The 21,228-nt window shown below is 32.6% G+C and overlaps 1 protein-coding gene across 1 annotated transcript in view; it reads right to left on the bottom strand.

The window, feature by feature from the left end:
- LOC128190040 (uncharacterized) overlaps window positions 1-18,819 on the bottom strand; it is a 46,984-nt gene extending 28,165 nt beyond the window's left edge. The window contains 10 exon segments of the mRNA XM_052861919.1: window positions 415-630; window positions 1,851-1,979; window positions 3,943-3,987; window positions 6,025-6,309; window positions 7,493-7,780; window positions 7,897-8,208; window positions 9,841-10,113; window positions 10,881-11,183; window positions 11,773-12,359; window positions 18,693-18,819. Of these exon segments, the coding sequence (XP_052717879.1) occupies window positions 415-630; window positions 1,851-1,979; window positions 3,943-3,987; window positions 6,025-6,309; window positions 7,493-7,780; window positions 7,897-8,208; window positions 9,841-10,113; window positions 10,881-11,183; window positions 11,773-12,358 (2,437 nt within the window). The 5' untranslated portion in view covers window position 12,359; window positions 18,693-18,819.
- Between the last annotated feature and the right edge of the window lie 2,409 nt (window positions 18,820-21,228).

Raw genomic sequence — 21,228 nt, 5'->3', positions numbered from 1 at the left:
CATTAAGATACAATAAGATATATGTTGACCATATAGTAAGATAAAAAAAAAATACTCACATTATTATATTTAAACAAAGACGCACAAAAAGCAACTAAAATTGTGAGATACCAAGTTGTTTGGAAAGTCATAATTCAAAAGGCATACTCTAAAATCGTAGTTTTTCTGTTATTAGTTCAAGTTAGTAGAAAAATCTGGCATTATTATTATTGTTTAAAAATGCGTATTAAGTTCATACATTCAAGAGTGGTACTTTATTTCAGTTTATACGATAACTAGTATATCCTTTTAAAAAATGAAATAATTTTTAAATTAATAAAATATATCTTGTTGATGCAACACATCGATTCTCCGTTTTATAACAATGTCAAGTTATGCATTTATTAGAATCCATCAAATTTATAATAAAACTACCTTGACACCTTGGATTCTCATGATAACACAAAACTTGTTTGCTCTTGGACGCATATTCAAAGCACATTTCTTCAAGATCTGGACGGCCTATTTGCCTCATCAAATACTGTACTATGATGACGTTGCGCTCATTCAACACCCCTTTGTCTAACATTTGACGGAAAAAGTCTTCAATTGAGTTTACATTACGAAATAAACTTCTCTCCGATGTAATCGCTACAATTCAACCAAAAGATACATGTAAATCAATCAAACAAGAACAAATTCAAAATCAAACACTTACTATCAATTTTTGTCATTTATATCTTGATATAATGATTTTAATCGCTAATCGTTGACCTCATTAGATCGTTTAGGTCTTTTTATTCAACAATATACAAATTCATATGTACAGGTAAGTTAGAACCATTTCAACAAGAGCTTGAACTTTGGGTAGTTGTGTCAAACAGCAAAGTGACGTAGGCCTGTCAATTACAAGAGCTTGGACTTTTGGTAGTTGTGTCAAACAGCAATGTGACATAGGCCTGTCTATTTCACTGCTAGCCACTAAGCCAAGGCTCTTTGAAATCAACAAGATTTGTCTGGCTTTTGAGCTAGAACTACGCAATCGATACATAATCGCTTGAAATCGCGTCATTTTCAATTTGTTTTGACGCAAGGAATAGATAGTTACGCCTTACTCAAAGCCCAAGGTCTTGTTAAAATGGTTCTAAATGTTGGTCGAATTCGTCGTTTAGGTTCTCCATGAGGCATTAACGTAGAGTTTTTGACTTCACATGTTGACATTCCTCCCTCCCGGAAAAATGAAATAAAGAGCGCATCCAAGTAGGTGGTGTAACAAATTCATTCATTTACAGGATGACCAAATGCCCATGTGTTCATTAGTGTTTGAAACATAGAAATTAAAGTATTTCTGTCGATCACCTAAATCGTAAACAGTTATAGTCTGTCCCAAGATATTTATGCCGCACATCTTCCTTAATCATTCTTTATTTTTAAATACAGCTGGGTTCAAATGATGTTCATTCAATAGTGTGAAAAAATCTCAAGATACTTTTCTTTAAAAATTCCACTCTAATTTGTCAGGTTTCAATACAAGGATAAAAATAAAAACTCTATGGGGATTTTGCATTGCAAGTGAGATTAGAGTACCCGGATGATAATGTTGACAAATTGTGCGAAGTATTCCGAGTGACTTTTGAATGGAAAAAAGATGTAAAGATTTCCTATTCTAAATCTCCGTAAGAAATCTCTTTTCATTCCTGTGAATTTTTCCGAGTGAAAAATGATAGTTATCGAAGATATCAAAGATATGATTTATCGATTTCAACTGCACTTTTTTCACAGGTAAGTGTATGTTATTTAAATGCCCAAATGCGCTGCATAAATACTTTGGGACAGACTATAGTAACCATTACAGATTTTAAAATACATACCCTCAAGTGAATCTTTAAGTTCATGCACATCTGTATCTCTGTCTTTGAGGCTCTTAATGAGGTTTAGTCGGAGATTATTAAATCGTATTGTTAATCCTTTTTTATTGAAAATACTGGATGACATATCATCTACAATTTAAAATTAACTAACGTGAAGTTTCATATTTGTTCTAAAGATTGAAAAAGTGAAGAATGCCTTAAGCACCAAAAAATCATTTCAAAAGAATCTATCCAAATGGTGAGGAAGGCAGCTGATCCTGCAAAGGACAAAAGTCAATTAATTTCAAAGCAAGACTAGAGTTTTTATAAGGTAAACACCAGTCGTTTGATTTGTTGAACAGACATGGAGTCATGATTTATATCCCTACTTTAAAAAGAGGTAAAAAATGACTTTTGCCTTACAAACTGATAGTTGTGTTATAAAACGCGAGAATAAAAGATCATAATGATTGTTAATTTGATGATATTCAAAGAGCCTACATAACGATGTCTCTTAGTTCAATATTCATTAAAGGTTCTTTTTTTCTTGACTTTATGTTTATGTATCAATATAAATGTGCTTATTCATATCTATTGGTAGTATAAAAAAATCTAAAATTTCCTATTGAACGGTCATTAATATTTCACAAGGTTTCAAAAACTTTAAACTCTGCAGTTTTTTAGTCTAACTATATATTCAATAAATGGGTGAACTTTAAAGGGGGTATATTTTTTCTCTTGAGATTTCAAAAGTTTTGCCTAAACATTGTTTTAAGGACACCTGCAATCGAAATGCATGGAACTTGTATGAAGGTAGAAGTAAATAAAATAACAATTTAAATTTAAAGCTAGATTTAGGACTACCTTCGTTTTACAAGATACAAAAATATATTTGGTCGATAGCTTTGAAAGTATTGAATAAAGATGTGATCTCAATTGACGTGTATTGTTAGTTTTTAAGTGAGTATGACACGTAGTACTGGCCCCGCCGTTACCAAAATTTTTAAATCCCTCAGCTCAGTCTTCAACTCAAAACCTCAAAGGAAAAGTGCATGAATTTGAGGTAAAATCTCAGACTTGAGGCTGAGTAATGACTTGAGGAAAGTTGGTGACGGCGGGGCCAGGTACTTTACGGCATTTATCAAATTCATCTCAAATCAAATATTTCTACTGTTATTTTGTTGAAAATAACCACAAAACAATTTTTATCCAGTATATAATAGATTTGTTTTAATAAAGTTTTTAACAAGAATTTTAATAAATTTAACTTAATTTGTTGCTTTTACCACATATTTCTTACTAGAAGATGTACTAGGCAGGCTTATCTTTTTGCATTATTTTCAGTATTAGTAAACACTAACTCCAATTTAGCTGCAAGTCTTAAAGGGGCTTGGTCACGATTTTGGTCAAATTCAATTTTACTTTATTATTTACAATTCTTTAGGAATGTATTTCTAATGATCAAGTTAAATTTGACGGTCAGTCGTAGAATTAAGAGCAAAATACAAGGCTAGGTTCACAACTCTTGGCCATGTAAACAAGGCTCGTGCCCTGTTTTTGTTTACGTAGGTTCAATATACCAGTAAAAAATCTTTTTTACAATCTGATTTGTCTCTTCTTATTATTTATTCTAAGCATTAATTAACAGTTTCTAACGTTTAACACATTCATTTTAGGTCTGAAAAGGGAATTTTCACTACAACATTCAAAATGTTAACGAAAGCTTTGTTTACATAGTAAAGAATTGTAAACTCTGTAATTCGCTTAAAACTCAACAAATGATACTCAAATTTCGGTTGCCTATTAGAAATGCCTTACTGAAGCATTGTAAACATTAAAATCGGAGAAATAATATTTGACCAAAATCGTGACCATGCCCATTTAATTAAATATTCGAACAGCAACAGTCTGCTGCAACATGGAACCTGCCGCTTACCCCTCTCAAAAGAGTAGTATCAGTTTGATGTAAGGATAGAACATATCTTTAAGATACCTTTAATTGTAAAGTGAAAATATCTTTTAAGCATCCTTTTCTATACCGTGTTGTAAATAATGTACAAAAAGCAAAATTGAGCAACTACAATCACAGACGGAAACCCTAAAATTTTCTCACCTTTTGTTCTGCATGATGTATCTGGGATTTCAGCATGTTCCTCAGCTAAAAATTGAAATGATTGATTACATTGCTTTTCTTGCGATGTTATAATCTATCTCATTTTATATCTAAATGAATAGAAACATGGGAACTTAACTTAAACAAAATTAGAATTAACTAGAATTTATCCTGCTGCTCGAGTACTTAAAGAAAAACAGAGTTATGAAAAAGGAATTCATCAAAAATGAAATGGGGTGATAACGAACAGTGTTCAAAATCAAAAGCTCAAAAGAAAAAATTCAAAACAGGAGCAGAGCAAACACGGACCTCTACAAAATTAGAGGTTGGATCAGGTGCTATGGAGGAGCTAGCATCCTCTGCTGACCGGTCACAGCCGCCGCTCTTTGTCGTAAACAGGAAAACGGGAAAATCCGTAGACAATTCGGTTACTAGCTATAGCATTAAAATAACTCTGAAAAACGTCAGTCTGCATTCGACTTCTCGGAAGGTTGCCGAAACCATGCCCTCTCTACCACTCTTTCTAATTTGTTTTTACATTAGACTTTATAGGCGATGTCATGAAAGAGAGTGTCCCCTCCTTATGGTTAGATGGTCATCATAACTCGTAGACATTTTTTTCATATGTTATAAAATATGTACGGATACTTTTTTCGATCGCTTTCAGTTAAAGTTCAAAACATATTTTTCAAAGGTAATTTATCTAAATGTCAATCGTCGTTTCATTTAAAGTTTGTTAAAAGTCTGTACATACATTTTAGGTGTACCCCCTCCCCCAAAAAAACCCCATCCATAAACTGCAAATAGTGATTTTGATAAAGAAGAAGGCTGTGTGTTGAGTTTTGAATGTATATTTGATTGTTTTAAATGAAAATAAAAATTCGTTCAACGTTATAAATCTGAACCACCCTTACCATGAATATGAAGCTTTTGTCACCATTTTTAAAACGACAACATTTATACACTGTCTTAGCATGTTCCAAGTCCTCAAGCGCTTTATAAAATTCTTTTTATTCTTCAGTTATACACTGATGAACAGCAAAATTCTTTGTAAAACTTGTACAGGTACACCATCTTTCAAACCGTAAAATGTTGGTCCGCTTCCTTCACAATTACTACAAGAATAGAATTCTCCTGGGTCCCCCGCCGGTCAATTATTATACTTGCATATATCTCTGATGTCTTCAGATGTTATTAAACTAGCAATATATTCGATGATGGGGCGGAGCGCGATATAACAGTATACAGATGGACAAACAGACGCACGTTTGTACTGAATTACAGACGGAAAGGAGTAAAACAATATGCCCCCTCCAGCTCGTCTTTGTGTGAGCATAAAACATTTGGTATAAATTTTATGAATATCTTAAAATTTGTAGGCATGAAAGCACTGTCAAGGTCAATTTTTGATATAATAATAAAGTAATTATTGTGGTCAAAGTCCCATAACTCCAACAAATAGTATCGACCAAGGCTGATTTACGAACTTGACCAAGGTATTAGTGATATAAACATTTTGTATAAATTTCATGTAAATCCGTCAAAATTTGTAGGCATGAAAGCGCTTACAAGGTCAATTTTTGGATAAAACGGAGTCATTACTGTGGTCAAAGTCCCATAACTCCAACAAAACTATCGACCAATGCTGATTTTCGAACTTGACCAAAGTATTAGTAGTATAAACATTTGGTATAAATTTAATGAAATTCCGTCAAAATTTGTAGGCATGAGAGCGCTTACAAAAAAGTGTGACGGACGGAAACGCGGACGCACGGACGGACGCCCGGCATTGCTATGTCCCCGCTCCGCGTTGCGGCGGGGGACAAAAATATGTATACGTGAAAGCATAGTTTGTTATCCTGGATTTTAAGGATTTAATTTTGTTGATAAATGATTTACTACCGCTTATATAAAAAATTAATACTTATATATTACATAAAGTTGCATTGTATATAATATCTAAAACAAAACAAAGTTCTTTCCAATTTTCTTAAAAGCATAAAAAAGGAAGAAACTAATCATTCATATCATTTAATTCTATAGATTAGTGTCAAGCACACACAAAACATAATGTAATCTTACCTGAAATTTCTTGGATCTGGCTTCCAACAAAATTATGTACTTCAATACAGAATTGTTGGCTTTCTAGTAGTTCATTCTTTTTGACAACTAATACGAGACAAGGTAGAGAGCTGGACGTTCCTTTGTATTCCTCAGCATTGACATCAATTGGTGAAAACAAATCGTCATCTTTGCGCTTTACCTTCCAATAGGCATCATATGCTGCTGGGATCGACTTGATTGTCGCCGTGAAACACTGATCGTCGTGCAGATTTTTACTTCTTTTAATAAAAATTTGAGGAACACCTGTTTAATTACACACTATATAATTATAGAACCATGACCACAGAAATGTTTCATAGCTCAAGTGAAATTTATACATGTAACAGAATCGTTTGCAGATGATTGTATATTTTAAGAATAGTAATTGTCATTAATATCATGTCGTAAGGTTTTAAGATGCATTAATTGATTTGGTATTATTTTATATAAAACATGGTGAGCAAAATATTAAAGTCATAATAAAATGTCAGCGTGGGGGTCATGTTTGAAAAGCAACCTTTTTTACTGCGGTAGCACCTTAAAAACTTTTAATATGAAACATATCATCGTTCCGAAAATATTTAATTGTTAGTTTAGTAGTGCTGAGGAAAACGATCTCTTAACAATTACTTCTTTTTGTTATTTTCTTAGCTATATAGTTTTCATGAAGGACACGTCTTCAATTAAGTAATTTTAAAAGCCCTTAGAATATAAAGAACTAAGTACAGTTTCAGTCATATTTTGCCCTGTTTCAGAGTAATTTTTAAAAATATCACAAAAAATGGAAATGTAACATTTATCTACACAATGATATTCATAAACTAAGAATCTATAAATAGTTTACTGATAAGACTTTCACAAGGGTAATTGTGACGTCACAAACAGTGCATTTTTTCGTAATTTTCATAAAACTGAGCAGAAGACACCAATTCCTCAGTAGTTTTTTGAATAGAAAACTATGTCCGCAGCTGTCGCCCACGATGAAACTCACATTATAACTTTATCATGTTATGACACATAGAATATATTAATTTTGTTGTGGGCGACGGCTGCGGACACATTTTCCTCTTCAAAAACTATGAGAAAATGTGCCATTTTTCATCATTTTTGAATTAATCGTAGAAATTTGCCAAAGTGTTAAAGTCATAATTATTTTTTGAATCAAGACAAAAGTGTATAACTTGGTATTTTATACACATACATGTTCAAGATAGCATATGTGTATTTTTATGAGATTTAAACCACTTTTGAATTTTAGGGCAAATATTAAAAGAAACTGTACCTTCTACAAAGTCAAAAAATGGCAAAGCTTTTGTTGAGATTTGGCCATCAATCCAAAACGCGCAAAACGCACACATACGAAAGAGGCAAATCCATTAGTTCTTTGAGCTTTCGGCTCTGGAGCGCTCAAAACATTTCATGAAACAACGGATTCGTGTTTATTTACCTAGAACAATGTTGCTCTCGTTTGATCCCACGGCGTTGATGGCAGTGAGTCGGTAAGTGCCAACATCGTGAGGATTGACATTTTGGATGAAGAGTGATGGATCTTCAGTGCTTCCTTCGGAATATTTATCTCCTCCTTCTAAATTTTTTATTTTCTTCCCATCTTTAGTCCAGTAAAAAGTGTCTATTGTAGGAGATTGATCATATACAATCACTTTGCCAATTAATCTTAACGACCAAGGTTTTACAATGTCTTTGATTTCGTGACCTGTCGAAACAAGAGGAGCTCCTACAACAAAACATGATTAGTTTTTGCAATTACATGTAGATGAAAGATATACAATACTGCAGTAGTTGTTGAATATATCTTGAAAATAGTAATAATTGACACTGCAAAAGCCATACTTCCTGTGACGTTCAAATGTGTAGTATTACTGTAACGCTCTCCAATTTTATTCCAAATAAGAAGACGATAATAAGGCATATCTTCAAATGTTGATTTCGTTATAACAAGTTTAGGAGACTCGGGATCAAGGCAACTTCCAAAATACTTTGCTTCGTTGATGTCGATGCATTCAAATCTTTCGTTTTCATCAAATTTGCTTTTCTGCCACCGCACTCCGTCAGGCAGTGGGCAAGATACAACTTCGGGGTTAAATATTGTTTCGGATCCATAACAAACTGTTAGTATTGTTGGAATAGTTGCTTTTGGAACGTCTGCAAAATCATTTAAAGTAAAACTTTCCTCTCTTTGAAATGAAAAATAAATATATCATTTTTCTATCCAATTTGTTTGGGGTTTGGGGTTTGGGGGGGGGGGTCAGTTTAAACCATCAAAATATGTTGTTTTTTCTTCAGCTTTAGACAAAAAGTGTTTAAAGAAAATATTTTTATGAAAGGATTTAAGTCATTTAATACATGATAACATTTATATTTTATGCAACGATATGCACTTTTTTAAAAGTGATATGCTATGAGATTTCAATGTAATACTATGAGATCTGTGTGCCATGCTAAGAGAAATGGAAACAAGTGAAAAGCTGTCAATGTGACAGCAAACCGGGTTTTTCTTTTATGTAAACTGTATCCATAATCCATGTCAACCCTTATCCAGTGAAATGGAGTACCCTACATGTATATGCAACATTTTGCCAAAAAATGACTAAGTTCAAAAGCTGGTATTTTTTTCATAAATTATCGATAATCATAATCCTAGCAATATGCACACCTCTGATATATGTACAATTGATCTGCAAAAGAACAACTTCCTATCTTGAGAACTGTAGGAGGAGTTATCCGTACAATGAGGGTACCCTATATGCAATATTTTGCCAAAAAATGACAAAAAATGACTAAGTTCAAAAGCTGGTATTTTTTCGATGAATTATCAGAAATCAAAACCCTAGCAATATGCACACCTATGATATACATTGTATGTACACTTGATCTGCAAAAGAACAACTTCCTATCTTGAAAACTGTAGGAGGAGTTATCGGTACAATGAGGGTACCCTATATGCAATATTTTGCCAAAAAATGACCAAGTTCAAAAGCTGGTATTTTTTTAATATAAATTATCGGAAATCAAAATCCTAGCAATATGCACACCTATGATATATGTACAATTAATCTGCAAAAGAAAACTGTAGGAGGAGTTATCCGTACAATGAGGGTACCCTTTTGGCAGCCGCCCGCCCGCCCGCCATTTTCACCATTTTAATAACCGGATTTTTCCGTTGGAAAACCCGGTTAAAAAGGACACCGTTTGGTTTCGTCCCCCGAATGATTGAGTTTATTCACCCCGCCTATTATGCATTGATTGTAAACAAAACAAACTTCATAAATATTAGCGAAAAAAATGTACAGAGGTTAATTTTTATTTTCCGGAACATTATGACCTTTATGTATAGCTATATCAGAGTCGTAATACAACCATACCGGTCTCGACGTAAGGGGCAAATTTTAACATGAGGCGAAATAATGCGTTACCCTTTTTATGTCGTTTGTTTTGTTAACAAATTTGTATATATCTTTTTCATTGAAATTTGGCTTAATTGACCGTAAATCTACTGCAATGTCCATTATTATACACATACTTACATGTAGCATAACTATCATTGCTCACTTACATGTAGCATAACAATCATGTATGTCAAATACAAAATTTGACATAAAATCGGACCAAGCAGCTTTAACTATTTAATGTTTGTACATTTTTATCAAAGAATACCTCTTGGAAATTCCATACCATTAGTAAAAGCTATTTAATGTTTTACTTAAAAGGTTTTTGAAATGTTTTGTATACGGAGGTTTGTTGGTTAAAATCTCATTGAACATTAGTATTATTTACCGAATTCAAAATTCTTTGTCTCCGATCCCACTGGATTTCTCACTGTACATGAGTAGGTACCTCTGTCGTCTTCAGCTGGTGAAGTAATTGTGAAACTCTTGTCATTTAAACCTCCACCTTTATATTTATCTCCTCCGCAATCCAGTTGAGCTCCATTTTTTGTCCACTTTATCTCTTGCACTTTTGGTAACTTCTCTGGAACTCTATAATTATAATGAATAGTAATTCCTTCCCTTCCTGTTGTTACCTTGCATTCTTCATAATGTGGCTTTTCTGAAATTTAGATATGCAAATTGTATTATATTTATTTCGTTTTACTTTTTATAATTATTAATTTTATTTGATAATATGAGGCCTATAGACCCCATTTCTCTACTAAGTAAAAGTTCACACTTTTTTGAATATTTTAATTCTTATTGTAGCAACACTTGTTATTAGAAGACATATGCTTATGTATGTACAAGAAACAAACTAATTCAGCTAATGTACATGTACTTTCGTGTAAAGGATTTTCAACTTATTTTAATTTTGTAGAATTCTTCACCCCTCTTAATTTTGTAGAGTTCTTCACCCCTCTTTTGATATTATTATAGTCCGAAGGCCACTGTTTTAAAAAAAAACCACGAGGCTCACATGACTTGACTTTTCAGGGAGTCTCATGTTTGCATGTCTAAAACCTAATCTGAACTGTTCTGATTGTTACCCCCACATTTGTCATTTGATGTTGGCAAACATCATTTTATGAAAGGAGGAATGGGTTAATAGTCGAAGGAATCTCGGAAACTGAAATTCAAATATATTACATCATGTTCAGAGCTTCACCCTTCCATTTTTTTAAAAAGTGAACTGTTTGACATTGGGAGAACTTAATTATTTTACAGTAAGGAAGGATTATTTTTACTGGACCAAAACAGAACGTTTGACGGTCCTGTAGTAGTACTAGATAAGTGTAAAATAGGTAAAAAGTTTTCTCCGACGAAAATTTGTTTTGATTTTAAACATTTATTTAATCCTCTAGCTCGGCGACTTAAAACGATTACCTCCTTTAGGAATTAGATGAATTTTATTGCTGACTATTAATGTGTTCCCGTTTGATTCTCTTGAGAGATCAGCTTCGTAATATCCTTCGTCCTCTATACACACGACGTTAATAATAAGCTGTTCGTCGGAACTACCAATATATTTCTCATCTCTTGTTTCAATTTGTTCTTTGGATTTTCCTTTCGATTTATACCATGTGACTTTATAATCGGTGGGATCTGCGTGTTTCACTTCCAACTCAAAACGCGCTTTGTTTCCACATAGTACTTCATTTGAACCTCTTAAGGAAACTTCTGGATCATCTGTAATACAAAACATATGTTTTAGAATGAACAAAAACATTTTAAAATCATATTCTTGATTGTTAAAGTAAATATGTTTAGTTTTTATTAGCTCACCTGAACCGGAGGTCCGTCCGTCCGTCTGTAAACTTTTCACATTTTGACTTCTTCTCTAAAACCACTGGGCCAAATTTAACCAAGCATGATACAAAGCATCCTTATGGAAAGCAAATTTTAAATTACTAAATTAATGGGCGAACCCCTTTTTAAGCGGGAGATAATCGCAAAAGAGTGAGTATAGGGTATGTGTTTTTAAAACTCCTCTTCTTAAGAACCACTACACCAGAAATGCCATTATTTACACAGAAGCTTGTATATATAGTGAAGTAGCGAAGATTCTAAATTGTAAAAATCGTGGCCCCCGGACAAAAGCTGAGGCCCAATGCGGGGTTCAAAGTTTACAATAGAATTACATGAAAAAAATGTTTAAAAATTTTCTTTTAAAGAACAACTGTGCCAGAAATGCCAACATTCATAAAAAAGCTTGTATATATTGTCGATCAGGTGAGCGATGTGGCCCGTTGGTTTCTTGTTTTTGAAGCTTATATACCTTTTCCTTCGGCTTGTTTCCACAACCGGAGTGTGACTTCCAGATAGGACTTGTACATTTCCAAATCTCTACTTGTAAATCTTTGATTTTCTACTTTTTTCAACTCTTCTTCATAATTAGTTTTGCTCCATGTTTTCGTTTGAAGTCTTTTGATCACAGATTTTAATTCTTTCCACAGATTTTCAAAATCGCCGTCAGCCAGTTTTGTCGAGTCGGCATGTCCATAGTAGTTGTTTCTAAACAACCTGAGACGTTCGATGTCATCCCCATCCTTCATATCCGTGGTTTTTGGCTCTGTTCCCCATCCTTGTGTTGGTTTAAATGAAGAGCATAGATTTCTAATAAGAGTGTATAGCAAAGAAACATCAAACTCCTTGTAGATAGGCTGGCCGGGTGGAAGAACGGAACACTTTTTTAATTGGTCTGGGAGAAGTTTATTTTTCCCAGTACTTAACGAGGATGATTTTTTTATTTCGTTGCAAAGCTCTTTAGGCTTAATACAATCAGTCAAAATATCTATGAGTGGCAGTTTTATAATGTCCACACATGCTATCGCAAAACACGTGAAATTATGTTCAGATGACATCCTTAAATTAAAACAAAATAAAGATATAAATATTAAAAATTTAATTTCTTGAATAGTTTTAATTAATATACAATTTACGATGAATGTAAAAATGGTTAAACTTATAAAATGTTTAATAGTAATATTTTTTAAACACATTTTCAGATTACAAATGTTAATCCGATTCTTTAAAAGTTGATTAGTATAAACCACAAACTAAATAAGCGCAGGAATACACACTTTACACAATTCGGCCACAATGCTAAAATGTTGAACCAATTTTTTTTTTATTTTCATATAACTGTGTCCGAATTTTTAAAAATTTAAAAACCTGGGGCCCGTTTCACTAAAAGGCGTACGCCCGGCGTAATATTACGCCTGGCGTAAGTCCGGACTTAAGTAAGATATTTGGACTATATATAAGGTCCGATTCACTAAAAGCTGTAATTTTGCACCCGGCCTAAGTTAAGCCAAAAATTTACGCCTAACCAAGGGTAGTCGTAACTTATGGCGTAAACATGAAATGATTGCTAATTCTGTTGCTGAGAATATCAGTGCTGACCGTAATGTTAAATTGTATAATTTGTCATGTAAATTTTATTAATTTTATATGAATTTAAGAAATGAGAGTTTTGATAGATGGTACCAATTGTCGAATAGAAATTTTCTTACCATGTTTTATCATCTTCGCTAGCCAAGAGTTTTCGGTCCACTTTGCTCCCCATAAACCCTTGGCGGATTTCATCAACTCAAGTTGCTCGCTAGATAGCGCCACCACATCACCAAGTTTTCGTAATGAAATCCGCCAAGGGTTTATGGGGAGCAAAGTGAACCGAAAACCCTTGGCTAGCGAAGATGTGTTTTATGCACATTCTTTATATTTGCACTTGCCGTTTAAATATGTTAAAACGACATACAGTGTATTTAGACAATCGATACATAGTTTTCATTCGATTATTTTTATTCAATAATTTGATTTACGTTTCATATAATTTAGTAGATTTGGCAATTTATAATGCAGAAAATATACATACACGATGCACATGTAGAGCAAAGGTGTATTTGTATAAGAAATGTGTAGCATTTCAAGCATATCATTTTTTCCACACAAAATATGTGTGAGCGCGATATTTTGAAATTTAAAACTCTATAAGTGATTGTTGACTTTATTTTTTCCTCTTTTTTATTTCATTTTTGGTGAGTAAAAGGTGCTATGCTTAGGTAGTTAAACTTAGGTTAATCACAAAAGTATCTTCAGTATTGTTAAAATGTAAATTAATACTAAAATATGATAAAAGCTCTAACTGTGTCTTAGAGTCGTCAAAAGTCCTTAATTTCTTTTAAATATTAGATAATGTATTTATCATACAACCGATGCAAAACACTGACTTCAGATTAAATAGATTTTATTTCGTAGGTTACATATACCTACTCTATATTAACTTGAAATTTTAATGAAGCCTCGTTCAATATACTAAATACACATGTAAGTGTAGTTGGGTAGTTTATATTGAGTTTACCATATATCGGACACATACATCTTTACCTTGGATCGGATAACTTCGGATAAATATTTACAAATTAAATAAACGTGCATGCTCTTATGGTTTGTTTTATTTATTCCCGAATCAGAATTGATGAACTTTAATTTTCAAGAATTTGACTATCACATTGTCAAAGAAATAGCAGTATAGGCATCGAAAAATACGCCATCATTAAAAATTTGGTTACACACATTTTACACGAAGGTTATTTGAATGTTCGGCATTTAAAAGAACCAAGTGAAAATGTACTCTTTCATTTAAATAATTCGAAAAAAAAAACCTAACTTCTGAAACAAATTGTGTAAAAAAAAATTAGCCTTTGAATTTATCAATTATTTCCTTGGTCATTTTTGCTCCACATTTTACATTGACACAAATCTAAATATGAGAGTAATAAATATATTTATCCGAACCTCTTGGTATTTTTTTCCGTGAAATAAGACTGTATGGTTGTCCGATGCTTGCTTAATAATGTTAAATATGTCATTACTGCATTAATTCGCTATATGTTTTATGTTTTAACAAATTCACTGATTTTCTTTCAATGATTAAGCAAGAGAAAACCAGAAAATTAAATAAAAAATATTTAGACTTGGGCCATAATTACGAAAGACGAAAAGGGCCACATAAAAAAATATTTTTTTCTCGAAATTACGAGAAAAGATTTCGTTATTATGAGTTAATTATCTCGTAATTACGAGAAAAGAACTCGTAATAACGAGAAAAGATCTCGTTACTACAAGTTAATTATCTCGTTATTACGAGAAAAGATCTCGTTATTACGAGATAATTTTCTCGTTATTACGAGAAAAGATCTCGTTATTACGAGTTAACTATTTCGTTATTACGAGAAAAGATCTTGAAATAACGAGAAAAGATCTCGTTATTACGAGAAAATATCTCGTTATTACGACATAATTTTCTCGTAATTACGAGAAAAGATCTCGTTATAACGAGTTACTTTTCTCGTTATTACGAGAAAAGATATCGTTATTACTATAAAAGATCTACATAAAATGGTGCGTTTCTGAAAAGAATTCGACTGGATCGCCCTTTCAGTCTATTTTTTTCATTCCAGAAACATTGATTCAATTTTGATTAATTTATTAAAATAACAACGATCATTATTCATTAATTTCTACAGATCATAATGATTGGATTTGACTTTTTATCCTATCTGAATAAAAGGAAAGAACTTCATGTAGTTTTACTATTCAACTTATATATAATTTAATCCCACTCCGAAGTAAATACCAGGTAGTCCTATAGTCGTAAAAACACAATTCAATTAGTTACAGATATCTTTAGTGACTATATAGTTTCAGTCATGGATATGTATATGCAGGATTTACCCAAATTTGTGTTTTATATGTTCATACACAACCTACATGTATATTGAAAATAATGGATTTTGTATAACAGCTGTATAATAACATATTGAAGCCTGAAAACAAATTACACGTATCCTTCTTAATTATTGATAAATAGTTCAATTAATTTACTAATCAATCTGCTTTGCTACTTCTTCTGAAATTTCTTTAAAACTGCTTGGTCCGATTTTATATCAAATTATGCGTACACTTTAAAACGATGATTATACTAAGTATGTGTATATCAAGTAGTTCATACACTTTACATAAAAAGAATAGAATAATGATTCGTGTCATTTTAAATAGATCTTTTCTCGTAATTACGAGATAATTAACTCGTAATAACGAGATCTTTTCTCGTAATAACGAGAAAATTATCTCGTAATAACGAGATCTTTTCTCGTAATAACGAAATCTTTTCTCGTAATTACGAGATCTTTTCTCGTAATAACGAGAAAATTATCTCGTAATAACGAGATCTTTTCTCGTAATAACGAGATAATTAACTCGTAATAACGAGATCTTTTCTCGTAATTACGAGATAAAAATATTTTTTTAAGTGGCCCTATTCGTCTTTCGTACATAATTGACGCATGATCAAAAGAAAAATTCCAAGGGTGATCGAAGCATGGTGAAATCACCGTAGATATCAATAACAAAATAGTTCTGTTAAGTTAATAATTTCAACTGAACATATCCTATATGATTCATCTAATATATCCTTCAAATAAAACATTTCAGCAAGTTTTGCTGTGATATTTTGTCACTTAACAGGATGAATTTTTAACAACAATGTACTGAATTAAATGTAACCAATATGTCTTAATACTTTGCGGCTCTCTCTCTCTCTCTCTCTCTCTCTCTCTCTCTCTCTCTCTCTCTCTCACGCAAACACAATTGACAAGTTTATATCTATCTATCTGTATGCGCATGTGCAGAAGCTCGTTGTCAAGGACGTAAGTCTGGCCTTATAGGGGCATGGTCACGATTTTGGTCAAAAATTATTTTTCCGATTTTAATATTTACAATGCTTCAGAAAGGCATTTTTAATAGGCAACCGAAGTTTGAGTGTCATTTGTTGAGTTATAAGCGAGTTACAGAGCTTGAAATTCTTCGTTATGTAAACAAAGCGTTTGTTTACATTTTGAACGTTGGAGTAAAAATTTCAGTTTTAAACCTAAAACGAATGTATTAAACGTTAGGAACTGTTTACATATTTTATATTTATTTTACATCTTTGCACTTTCAACATGAACACGGATTTTTACTATGTTATTATCACGAAGCCGATAACTGGTACAGTAAATCGTTAAAACTCGGCAAATTCGGGGCGTGCTTAAAAGCACAAAACAAAATGTTTTGGGTTCTAAATAATGATATAAACTAACAGATTGATAAATAAGGAGTTCACTTTTTAAACTATGTCAAGTTTTATCCAAAAATATCAAGAAATAAAGAATTACGAAAAGAAAACGTTAAATTTTAGCCGATAACTGGTACAGTGCCAGTATGCATTTATATTTGGTACTTATCACGTTTGTTTTATCAGTATGTTTTCTTAACATTAATATCATGATCTCACATCTATGCTAGCGCTATTTTTATGCGACATTGTGTGTAAAGAACATATACATTACGTATTTTTTTATCATTATCTAGAGGGTGTTAAATCTTTTTTTCCAAAAAATCGTATGAATTTAAAAACAAAATGATTTACCACAGAAATTAAAAATAAAACGAAGACTAATATTCGAACACCCTCTAATACGATAAGTCTAGTCTATAAGCCTCCGCCTATCTCACTGAGCTACTCTGATTCACTACAGGAACAGTGAATAATTTTGATTGTTTGAGAATTATTAAAATAACTTAATAAAAGTAAAATGTTTTTGGTGAAATCCATGGATTATGACCCATTCTATGTCTAGACTCCATTTTGATAAATCATTAATAAAAATGAATAAAAACTTATCCTTTAAATAAAAGTACTTTTAGGATGGAGTCAAGACCCATTTATACCTATCATTTGCGATTTAGAACAGTAAACGATCAAGTTTTTTGCATAAAATGCTGTGCAGCTTAATTTGGAAACCCATATCTGTCGTGTTGACAGAATGAAAGCATATGTTTGACTAACACCATGACATATAATAAACAATACTGAACTGAAAATCGTTCGTCTTTATTGCTCCAAGTGGGGGAATTACAACGCCTTGCACGCCCCTGACCTTTAAACTGTATCGGATGATATATACATGTACATGACCTTTATTCTTTTTGTAACAGCTGATCATGAGTAGAAAATGATAACAATGATTTTTTTAAACCAGTGAGTGGGTATTTAGGACGTCATATCTCTAGATTGTATTCTAAAGTTTTTATCACTGTCCCAAATAAGAATGTTAGATAAAAGTCTGATAAGACTGAAAAGACACCCCCCCCCCTTTCTCTTTTAACTTTACATTTTTTATTCATATAGACTTAAACATAACCTGTTCCTTCTTTACAAATGATGTCTAAGGTTTACTACCAATCTGTCGTGGTATAAAAATGAATGACATTTTTAAAAAAAACGCTCTTGTATGCATATTTTAATAAAATTAAAATTTGCATTGTTTTTAAAAACAAAAGTTGTAATATCTTTCGCTTAATGTAAATTAGTCAAACCGCGTTCCTGGGCACCCCGTTGTGGAAAAAAAAAATCTTTCAATCAAAACTCAAATCACATTAAATTGCTCCATTTTATTTTTAACTTTTTGTATTAACTAAAGATGTCCAATCCAATGTATGAATATCTGCCCGCGATAAATGATTAACCCCTCCTAAACTTTTCGCCATGATACATATGTAGTCAAACCGCGTTCTTTGTTACCCCGTTCTGAAAAATTCTATTTCTTTCTCTCGCCAGGGGTCGAGCTACGCTCACAGCTGATCGACCCCCCCCCCCCCCCCCCCCCACTTCCAACCACAAGTATATAGACCCTCGGGACTTTATTCATAATGATTTATTTTTATTAAATTATCTTATTAGGACATATTTCTAATCTAATTTGTACATTCATTGCATAAAATTACATAAAACAAACATTTTTTCAGAGCCTCTACATATAGTTGTTTCCTATCATATCGCGGGTTCTATGGTATCGCGGTATTTCTCAATCTGTTTACGAAAAGTAGCACGCGCTGAAATTGACATTGACGTCGGGATATTTTTAGACTTAGAAAACAGAGGCACGCTTAAGAGAAATCTCACAAGAACATTAGTTTTAGAAATATTTCTGTGATGATAGATTTTTCGACAAAATGATTTAACCGCCGCGATATTATAGGACCGGCTCATATATAATACAAGAAGGTTGCTAACTTCGTCTGCCAGCCGAGAGGCACTGCCGATGAACACTGATGAATATTTGTTGAAATGTACTATCAAAATACATCTACCTGTAAAAACGGTGACTTTATTTCGTAGCCCGGTGATTCCCTTCACTGAATATCTGCATGCTATGCCCGTGTAAATACATTTTATGGGTAAATTAGGACAATTTTCACCGACAAGTTGCAAGTTTTGAACCATCTATCTAGAATCAACGGAAGTGAGGGTTTATCGCAAGGAAAATAACTGCTCTCTAAAACAGAGCAATTGCATGATAAATTCGTTAAAAAGTACTATTCATTAGAAGTATGATTTCTAATCAAGCCGCGAAGACATGAAAACTTTTTTATCATCTTGGGTACTGGAAAATTTAAAAAAAAGGCACTCATACTAAGTGTATTACAATGGAAGACATAAAAGAGAAAAAAAAATAATAATGTTACGAGTTATCTTCCTTGCGATAAACCCTTACTTCCGTTGATTCTAGATGGACGAAGTTAGCAACCTTCTCAGAGGGTCTGATTTTTTAAAAATGTTTGTTTTAGGTAATTTTGTACGGAAGCCCGTTGGTGCCACGTAGAAAAAATATTTAATCTGGCGGCCGCCAGATAATAATCTGGCGGCCGCCACATAATTATTTGGCGGCCGCCACATAATTATTTGGCGGCCGCCAGATAAAACGTGGCTACCTGATGCGCGCGCATGTTTTAATGGGAGCTTTTTAGGGAGTTGTGGATACACTCTAATTTATTAGTTTTATTAATTATTTCTGAAACTTGACATTAAATATCAATTGCAAAGCTTAGGATTTTGAAAAACTTGTTGAATTGAATGTATAGAAGACTTTGTTGTTAGAATCTAGAATTAATTTTATATTACTTTGTGCCTTGTATTATACATGTCTGTTGTAAAACATGGTATTTTAGAGTTAATTCTGAACTTTTAAAACTGAACTAAACACCCATGCAGGAAATCTTAACATTAAAAAACCTTAACTTGAGAGGAATTTTATATAAAATGTATAAGTAAAGGAAAGCACTGCCTTCTATATGTTTTAATTTTGGTATAAGAATTTACCAACGCAGATTAAAGTCAGCTTTATTGACCACGACAGCTAGTACAGGCAATATTATCAGGAGAGCAGATCCATCTATGACTTCAGTTATAAGGATAAACTAGGATAAGTATGTACTAGCATTCGTGGCCATAAAAATGAAACTATTTAACTGACTGTGTTGTTAAACTCTTATTCCAAATCACATGAAAGGCAGTATACAATAAAAAGACCGTGATCGGCCACAGTCTCTCTGGGTAAATCAAAGTACTGAGAGTACTGAAAGGCGGGGTCTTGAAAGTTTGAATTTGTAATTGTTCACGTTTTCCTCCATTATGTTCCAAAAATTAGAAGTTTGAATTAGTTGTTTCAATCTACATGTAGTATGCTAAAGTTCGGATTTTTGCAATTGCCTGATACTTTGTCATAATTTTGCTTAATCCCGACCGGGACAGTTCTTCATAATTGTAGAAAATTGACACAACGGTATATTATGTAAAATAAGACCCCAAGAAAATTTTTTAAAAACTACAACTAACCGGGAAAATCAAAACAACTATATTTAGGTATGTAATTTAAATCGTTATTTCTATTTAGTTTGTGGTCAAAGGGAAAATCTTTAAGGTGGCTCTATACACCACTTTTTGATGACGCAGTACGCAAAAAAGTTAATCTGGAAGCATGCATTTCCGGTACTAGCTAATTTAAACTGAGGCGAATAGTGTGGGGACCGCTCTTTTGAAAAAATTGTTATCTGAATAGATTTAACTTGATAATTGGAAAATTCATTACTTACAATAATGCGGTATGTGACACCTTCACGTTGTGTCGTATTATTTATCGAAATAAACAATAAAATCAAGTATAATTTTTTGAATACATGTACTTTCTTTCCCATCATATTCATCTAACAGCGTGGCGCAGTGGGTTAAGTGGGTTCACTACTAACCTGTAGGTCATAAGTTCGAATCCCGTTGAGGACAATAAATATTTTAACTTTTCAAAATTTTCTAAAACGTATTTTTCGGTTGAATTTTGTGAAAGAAAATTCTAAACCGGTGAAAGTATATCAATTATAATATACTTTAATCCACATTAATATCGACAGGTGTTCCTTATCACCTTAAGGGGGATGGGAGGGTGGCTTTGAATTTCTCTCAGGTTGGGATACATAAATCCTATTAGTTAATTTTCCCCTTTATTTATTTGACTTAGTTTTGCATTAAAGCAAATATACCTACTTATATAGGCCTATTATGAAATATGTATGTATTTATCATTCCAACATGATGTTTAGGAAATTTTCTTCTTCTCAGAAATGAAAAGTCCCCAAGGTGTTTGGGCCTTGGGACTTAGGAACGATAACTCTTACCTGAGGAACTTTCATACCAAATAAAATTAAAAATATTTTTTGTGTTTATTTGCATTGATTTTCATTCAATTTTTTGATGTGACATTTATTAAAATACATTTTCTTATAACATCAAGCAGCCTTTTCAGATGATTTGTCAACAGATTAAGACAATATGAAAAATTACGTTTTGGGGAAA

This window comes from Crassostrea angulata, chromosome 1 (genome assembly GCF_025612915.1).
Source record: "Crassostrea angulata isolate pt1a10 chromosome 1, ASM2561291v2, whole genome shotgun sequence".
Lineage (NCBI taxonomy): Eukaryota > Metazoa > Mollusca > Bivalvia > Ostreida > Ostreidae > Magallana > Magallana angulata.
This window is presented reverse-complemented; position numbering and strand designations above follow the sequence as displayed.